General features: G+C 52.5%; 1 protein-coding gene across 1 annotated transcript; it reads right to left on the bottom strand.

Annotated features, from left to right (window-relative positions):
• Positions 1-6,822: 6,822 nt before the first annotated feature.
• FOXQ1 (forkhead box Q1) lies at positions 6,823-8,034 on the bottom strand. Its single transcript, XM_068397260.1, has one exon. It carries the CDS (start codon positions 8,032-8,034, stop codon positions 6,823-6,825), a length of 1,212 nt encoding a protein of 403 aa, XP_068253361.1.
• Positions 8,035-8,644: the final 610 nt, after the last annotated feature.

Genomic DNA, 8,644 nt, shown 5'->3' with positions numbered 1-8,644 from the left:
AATACTTTAGTAATAGTAAGGATAACATGAAATACACTATTTATGTGAAGGGTTACTAGTTGACTGTCAGATGTTATTGGAATATTACTCCAGTACCAAATTATTACTTAAAATAACAGCACAAACACAGCTAAAATAAACCCATTGGACCTTAAACCAGCTAAATTATACTTACTAGAACATTTATGAACACTTATGTACTGCTTATAAACATGTACTCAATTAATAGCTATGATCAGGAAGCACCTACAGTGGAATTTGGAAAATTAGGTGTCAATCTACGTTTCATTTTTTTTTTCTCTCATGCTTTTATATCTGTTGGTCCTTGGTCCTACTTCCTACATACTCTGCTGAAGACATTGTACTAAATAGTAGAGTTGTATTGCTCCATCTTGAATATTCTCTGCTTTACTATTGAGGAGAGGAAAGAACCCACAGAAGTATTGCTTTTCCCCATAGCAAAGGAGGCTATTAGTATGTCATCCTGCTTGAAAGAGCTCTGAAATTTTGAAACATGTCATACCAAAGAAAACAATGCCATGGTGCAAGAGCTCAAATATTATGACAGTGTGTTCTCTCAGTCCTTCCTCATACACACCCTCTGGCTCTGGAAAAGAGGACAAACGCCTAGTCCATCCACATGTATGGAGGTAAAACTTCCTGAAGACAATAACAATGTTTAGTTCCTATGCAGGGCTGGAGACTACGTAAATTACTAGCTTTTCTGAAGCTGGCAATCTATATAACCTAAATAATGACAGGTTAACATAGGCTTGAATGTCTAGAGAGGGCCAGGCTCTCTCTAGCCATCTGTCTGATTTTATGATGAGGTACTTGAGTTTCATAGATGGCTTTTCTGAAGCTGGTTTCAAGACTTCTGAGAGTGTCAATGAAGACAGGAGAGTTTATGCAAGAGGAAAATGTTTCCTCTCCAGAGCATGAATGAAAAATGGAACCATATTCACCCCATTATTAAAGAGCTAGGAAAAGTTGCAACAGGACACAACCACCCTTGCCAAAATCACAGCTTTAGTGCCCTGAATTTGGCTGGAGGAGGATTTCAACTTTGTTTTTATGTCTACTTCAGACTTAAAAGGCAAAAAGCCTGGCACAACAAAGGCACTCCCCTGTCTGTTATTAATGAAACACCTCCCCAGCTCAATGAAGAATTGTGCAAAATCTGGACTTTGGTTCAGAAGCTTTACCCTTCCATGTGGGGCTGCAGTTGTTCTCCTTGCTCTTGTGTAGGAATTTTCACCTTGGGCTCCTTAAGGTGTGGTGCAAAAGATGAAGGGCCTGTGAATCCAAGTCCTGTGTATGTGCCTTTTTCTGAGGTGAAATTTCTTTTTGTTAAGGGTCTTCTGTGTCTGATACATCCTCCAAGGTACCTAAGAATCACCCTTTTGAAAAAGGGTGTGGGGCAGAAAAAATGGACAAGGTCCCAAGATAGAATTACATCCCTCCTCTTTCAATCCTCTCAGCATGTAGTGTGAAATTAAGCTGATACCAAGGGCTGCACTTTTGCTTAGGAGCTTTCACTAGAGATCTGTGTCAATGAATTGAGTCTTGTAGCTAGCACTGCTATGCTGAGATGGCTCTTGAAGAAAGCGATCGATTTCAGTGGACTTTTTCCTGATTAAGGGTTAGGGACACTGAAAGGCTATTTATACCATCATATGGGTAAGAGCTGAAAGCAAGTTTCAGGGTTCATCGGATCTGGCTGGTGAAAAATTGAGTTAATTATTCTGGTAGGAAGATAACACAATCAAAATGCTGCCCTACTGACACCTCTCCTCTAACTTAAAGGAGTAAAACTCTTTGCCTTCACTATAAAGGGGAATAGGCACAGTATCACTGTATTATCCTGCTGCATGGGATCTATGTATTATATAAAAGCTGTTATCCACACACCACTTTCGCAAGCTTGTTTCTTCTGTGAGCTCATGTTTGGTATCTATTAATTCCTGAAGTGCTTAAACTTCTCCTTTGTGTGAATTTGATCTTAATCCGTAAAGGAGGAGTTTATGCAGTTCTGCTGCACAGTAGTCTTAGGGGAGAAGCCGCTGCCTGAGCATTCACACACCATTCAAGGAGCTGCACACACACCACCCAAAACTTTAACTGCTAGGACTGGAGCCCCTTCACAGCGGGTGACTCCAGTGAGCTGATGGGTGCCCCTTTTGACTCCTTGCTCACACACACACACTCATTCTTGGGCCCTTCCTCTTCCCTCAGGTTCAACCCTAGGTTTCCCAGAGCAGAGTTTCAGGCATTGAATCTTATATATAAAAAAATAATTTATTCAGATGGTACAGCTGGAAAAAACAGCTTGAGCTGGGTGCCTCTGGAGAGTGACCTCAGACAAAGGAACCCCTGGACAATTACACCCTCACAATCTGGGCACACATCCCTCACGTGCTCTTCATGCGCCTTTTGGTCCAATGGTGATTTCTGGTCTTTCTAACACCTTGTTGAATTCCTTCTCTGTCTCCAGGCAGGCTGTTAACTGTTCTTGTCTTGTCGAGTTGCAGCTTCTGCTGATGGCTGTAGTCTCCTTATCTTCTGGTTTGTGCTTCTTGTGCACCTGCTCGCTGGCAGAGCACGGGAAGCTGAAAAGTCCTAGATTTGGGATAAACACTACTTAGCAACAACTAAAACATCAGTGTGTTATCAACATTGTTCTCATCCTAAATCCAAAACACAGCACTGTACCAGCTACTAGGAAGAAAACTAACTCTATCCCAGCCGAAAGCATATCTAGGTGAAAGTTCACAGCTTGTGGCCTAAGGCTTCAGCAAACCTAGCTACTTGTGCAAGTAATGCTAAATAAACAGTATACCAAATCGCACAACATTCTGCTGTAACCCCTGTGTCCTAATGCCAAATGATCAGCTCTGAGCAATTCATTCTATTTAAAACTTATTTAAGCGAAACGCCTAGTATTTCTTAACAGTAGGTTAAAATTTTAAGAGATTTAGGAAGGTGGTTAGGACTAACTTTATTCAAGTAACTGGTTTTATCACTATCTAGTAGAGGGCAGGGCAAGAAAATGAAGCCCTGCAAAAACATTTGATGAAAATATTTTGATTGTCAGGTATGATTTTTTTTTTCTCTTTAAAGCACACGAAGACATTCAGAACCTGCAAGAGATAACAATTATGGAACAAAACATCTTCAAAACAAAATATATTTATTTGGAAAGCCAAATATCTTTTCAAAAATGCAGTTAAAACGAGAGCCCAGTCAGATCAGAATTCATGTGTGGTTCTGCTGAGGCTGGGATTTTCACCAAGTGATGCACAAAGAAAGTCTGGAGAGCATGGAGCAGCCAGCGTGGGATGTTTGCAGATCCTCTCACATGCTGAAGAACAGCCTGTTACACTCCCTGTTCCAGCCAGGATTTCTGTGCCACTGACATCAGTTTTACCTGTACAGCATGTAAAAAGCCGTCAAGTGTCCCAAACTGCGCCCATCCAACAAGCACTCAGATACTCTGGGTGATGTAGACCCTCGTAGTGCTGAAAGAACAGGGTACAAAAGTATCAGCTTACTGCTGCTGTGTCAAATATCAAAAGGAGAAAGGCTTTGTCACTCTTCCGTCATCCTGATTTATTGGGCGTTAAGAAAGACAAAGTACCCAGCCACACAAACATCGCTGTTTTGAGAAGGTCTGTGAAATGGTTAATGCGCTTGTTCCACACAAAAATGTAAAGTGTCGGTTCTCTGATTACCTGCTGCTGGAAAGTGTTTGGACAGGTGCTGTGTTTCACCAGCCGTCTGTCACAGCTGACAGCCCGGATTTATGGCTGTACACCAGGGCCGGCCTCCCCTCCCTCGTCCGGCTCGGGGTCCCTGCCACCCGGGCGCCCCGGGGTGGGGGCTGCGGGAGGGGGGTGCCGGAGAGGCCCTCCCGCCTCTCCGCCCGCTCCGTGGAGCTGGCGTGCGACTACCTCTGCCGTGTGCGCCGGACCGGAATGCGAAGAGGAACCGATGCTGGAACGGGAGGAGGCGGAGAAGACCCGACCCTTCATCAAGCGACAGCCCCCCAGCCCTGCCGGACAGCGGGCGGGCCCTGCCCGCCTTCCCAGCGCCTCGCCCGACAGCCCGATAGCCACGGGGTCCCCTCAAATCCTCATCCTGACCCGCTGGGGAAATACGAGCAAGCATTGGGAAAGGACCGCGAGGACACAAATACCCCTTATACTGTACTGTAGGACACAGATACCCCTTATACTGTTGACGTACGTTTCCCGACTCATCCAAAAATCGAGATTCAAAGATAAATACTTATTAACAAGGCACGTCTCGAACTCTGTGGGCTTCTTTTCTTTTTTAATGCTAAGGTATTTTTAATAAAACCAGACTTTTCTAAAAGCAAAAAGCCGAATGCCATCCTATTAAGCATACGTTTACACACACATTCCGTACTCGCAGTTACGTACATCCGATTAAACACACGCTTGTGGCTGTAATAACAAATTCCGTGTTCTGTCAAGGTGCTTTTAACATACCCTGTAATATGACCATTACAGATCGACAAAACCAAAAGATATTAGCGTTGCATACCGACGGCTCATGTGGACTCCTATAAAGAAAGAGATGTTAAAATACAAGCCAGAGGAAAGGGTAGATTATAGAAGGGCAGATTAATATTTGCACAGAGCCTTGAAGGCAGAATGATGTCGAAATAGTGCGTGTGTGTATGTGTGCATGCGTGTATGTACATAAAAACCAATTCCTTCAAGGGTTGGATTACTTCATACATTAGTCACTAATCTCTCGCAATGCTCTGATGAATGTTACGGTCTGAGCTAAACACACCATGAAATCTGCTTGAGCTTTATTGAAACAAGTCGGTGTTTTTGCCCGCAGATTGTTCTGTTTGAAGCTTTCCTTTCCCAACACACCTTCGCTATTCGGCAAAATTTTTGCGAGGAGGATAGAAGCTATTCAGTGGCTGAACCCCGACGCTGAGGGTGGAGGAGAAAGTCCAGGGTCCGAAATAAGAGTAACTAGGAAAAAAGAACAACCAACGCCCAAAATTCTGCTTGTCGTCATTTGTTTAGGTGATCTGTGCTTACAAAAGACTTGGAGAGGGGAAAAGGCCGCCTGTTTTCATCCTTTTTTAAATTAAACCAAACGAACAAACAAGCCCCAAATTATCATTTCGGCATTCGTTTAAAGCTCTTCGAGGTTAGGAACGCTACTGAACTGTAATTCAGTACCACGGGCAGTTAAAACCCCAACCTTTCCCTTTTTCGACTCAGTCTTTCTGAGGCTTTTCCTGATCGCTTCTGACAATACGAAAACAGCCTTGACACAACACGCGTCGGGAGAAGGCAACGTGTGTAAACATTTTATTACCAGCAAATATTCAGTAGCGTTCACCCTGCCGAGGTTTCGCCCGCTGCAGAAGCCGGCGGGGCTGCCTCCACCAGAAGCAGTCGGAGCCTGGCCGTGCCAACCACTTTCCTGAAACGAGTTTTCTTCGGACCGAGAGATGACAACAGGATTACATTTCGTCTGCTGTCCTTCGGGGGAAAAAAAAGAAAAGGAAGAAAAAAAAAAAAAAAAAAGGTGGGCAGATGCTTAGGACTTGCCCAGGCTGCCCCCAAATGGGGCAGCCAGCCTGCCTGCAAACCGTCAGACTTTCTGCAGGGCTGAGCATCGGCGGGGAAACCTGGTTTGGCTCGAGGACTTCCAAACCTGGCGGCAGCTCAAGAGGAGAACCTCTCTCACCTTCCGTGGTCAAAATAAGGCGGGTCCGTACGTGGCACCTCTACGCGCTGGAAGGGTTGGGGAGGAACAGACGGGCAGCCCCGGCTGCCCCGCAGCCCGAGTGCACCTCGGCCAAGGCTACCCCACGGCAGGCTCCCCTCCCTCCACCCCAGCACAGACATCACGCTCTTCCCTTTATGACCGTCTTTATTTAGGGGGCAGCTTTTATTCGGGGGAGAGGAGAAAGAAAAAAAAAAGGGGGGGAAAAATATGGTGGCCGAGCGTCAATAAAATGCACACGCACATATATTATATACAAACACAAAAATAAAATACGAAAAAAATTACTCTTCCCTTTCCAGTAGCAGTGGTCTTGGTCTTAATTGTACAACGTCAACCCGTACAGGAGACAACGCCTGACATTTCCTTGAGCCCTTTCCCCTCTCCCGTCCCCCTGCCCCGAACAATAATTATTTAAAAAACCTGCACTCTCTTTGTGTTAAAAACACTACTTTTATAAATAATTTAATGTACTCCCTTCCCACGAAATGCTATTTGCCGGGCAGGAGAAAAGGTTTCTTTTGGCACAGTGATGCATTGCTTTGCAGTACAGACCTACGGCTCCACAGCAGCCCCCGGCCCCCTCCCTTTCTCTCTCCCTGCTCCTCCCGGCAGCCACCCCCGGCCTCCCTCCCTGCTTCCCCCCCCTCCTCCCCGCCCTCCCGAGTGCACAGCGCATCCCCCGGCCGCCGCCACCGCCCGCCTCCACGGGGCACCCCCTGTTCCGCTGCCCAAGGCTTTGGTGGCAGGAGATGCGGGGACAAGAAGGGGGATAGAAAGGAGGCAGCGAGGGAATGGCTGAAGTCAAGTAGTCTCAACGAACAGTAAGAAGCACTTGAGGCTCATGGCTATGTCCAAAACAACAGTTGTTTTTTTGATTTTTTTTTTCGTTTAAGTTAAACCCACTGTCATCTCACTAAGGCACAGTCACCGAGGCTTTTGCTTGGAGGCTTTGGTCGCCTCTGGCGTTAAAGTGCGGGATCCAGAGCCGCCTCCTTTCCCCCTACCCGGGCAGGCCCCTCGCAGGGGAGGAGGGGGGCTCCATTAAGCCAGAGAGGTCTCCACGGCGTACGGTTGGAACGAGGCCGAGGCCCCCGCCGCCGGCTGCAGCGGCCCGGCCAGCCGTAGGGGCCCGTAGAGCGGGGAGCCGGGCGGCGGCCCCCGCCCGCCCTTCGGGAAGGCAGCGGAGAAGAGCGGTGCCCGCGGCCGCTCCGCCGGCGGCGGCTCGCCCTGGGCCAGCGCCTGCCGCCCGCCCCCCAGCAGCAGCGGCGGCGGCTCGCCCAGCCCGTAGCCGCAGAGCTGCAGGAGGCCGCCGCCGTAGAGGGCGGCGGCGGGCGGGGGCTGCGCGGCAGGTGGGTATGGGAGCAGCGGGTAGGGGCCGGGCAGCAGGTGTGGGGGCGCGGGCGGCGCCGGCCAGAGGAGGCGGGCGTGCGGCGGCGGCTGCGGGGCGGTGCGGGGCCCCGCCGGCCGCCGGAGGAGGCTCTCGATGGCGAAGGAGCTGGAGAACTTGGCGCCGCCGCTGCCCGCCGCCGCCGCCCCGCTGCCCCCCGCCGCTGCGTCTTTGGCGGCGGCGCCCGGCGCGCAGTTGCAGGGCGAGGAGGCGCAGCAGCACCGCGGGGAACCGCCGGGGGACGACGCGCCCGCTCCGGCCGCCTCCTGCGGCGGCGGCGGTGGGGCGGCGGCGGGGCGGGCGGGCTGCGGCGGCGGGGCGGCGCGGCTGAGGCGCTTGCGGCGGCGGCGGAAGACGCCGTCGGCGAAGGTGTACTCGCTGCTGGGGTTGAGCATCCAGTAGTTGTCCTTGCCCCAGGGCCGCGCCGGGTCGCGCAGCACCTTGACGAAGCAGTCGTTGAGGGAGAGGTTGTGGCGCACCGAGTTGCGCCAGCCGGTGTAGGCGCCGCGGAAAAAGGGGAAGCGGCTCATCAGGTAGTCGTTGATCTCGGCCAGGGTCAGGCGGCCGCCGGCCGAGTCGCGGATGGCCATGGCGATCAGCGCGATGTAGGAGTAGGGCGGCTTCGGCCGCCGTGTGTAAGGCTTCCCCTTGGCGCTCTCGGCTGGCGGCGGCGGCTGGGGGGCGGGGGGCGGCGGCGGGGGGTGCCCCGGCCGCACGGCCCCGCCGCCCGGGCTGTTGGCGGCGCAGTCGCCGTCCGAGCCCAGCTCGCTGTCAGCCGGCGCCGGTGAGAGGGAGCCGCTGCCTTCCTGGTCGCTGCCGGCGCTCAGCTTGTCCTCGTAGTGCTGCGAGAACACCTCCAGCTTCATGGCGGCGGCGGCGGCGCCGGCGCCCCCCCCCCGCACCCCGCGGCTCCGCTGGGCGGGCGCGACCCCCGCCCCTCGGCGCGGCCTCAAGGGCGGCGGGGTGCGGCGAGGAGACCCGGGGGGTTTCTGCCCCCGCGCCGGCTTGGACAGCTCCGCGGCGGCAGGCAGGGCAGGCAGTGCAGGCAGAGCTGGGTAGCGAGGCTTCGCGCCCTCCTCACCTGGCCGCCCCAGGGGTCGCTGACAGGGGGCTGGTGCCTTCCCCGCCGGTGGATACTGAGGACGAGACGGGAAACGGGGCGCTTCCTCCGGCTTCCACCTCCTTCTCCCCCACCGGGGCGCTTGCTCTCTTTCCGCCCCTCTTTTTGTCCTCGCTCTTTACTCTCGCTGCTCCATGGGGTCGGAGGAGCGGGGCGAGGAGGCCCCCGCGGAGCCGGTGTTAGTGGGCGGGCGGCTGTCGGAGCCGGCTCCTCTCCGCGTCCCCCCGAGCCCGGTCCTTCTCCCTCGGGGGTGCTGCCGATGTTACCGTCCGGCGCTCCCCGGGCGCGGGGAGAAGCTCTCGAGGGGCGTCGGGGTTACTCCTCTCTCTCCGGCTTCGGCCCCCGTCAGTGCCGGG

This window comes from Nyctibius grandis, chromosome 3 (assembly GCF_013368605.1).
Source record: "Nyctibius grandis isolate bNycGra1 chromosome 3, bNycGra1.pri, whole genome shotgun sequence".
Lineage (NCBI taxonomy): Eukaryota > Metazoa > Chordata > Aves > Nyctibiiformes > Nyctibiidae > Nyctibius > Nyctibius grandis.
Note: the sequence above shows the minus strand (reverse complement) of the source record. Positions and strands in the feature narration are given on the sequence as shown.

Coding starts and splice junctions, on each gene's coding strand:
- FOXQ1 (XM_068397260.1), bottom strand. CDS start 8,034: ATGAAGCTGGAGGTGTTCTCGCAGCACTACGAGGACAAGCTGAGCGCC.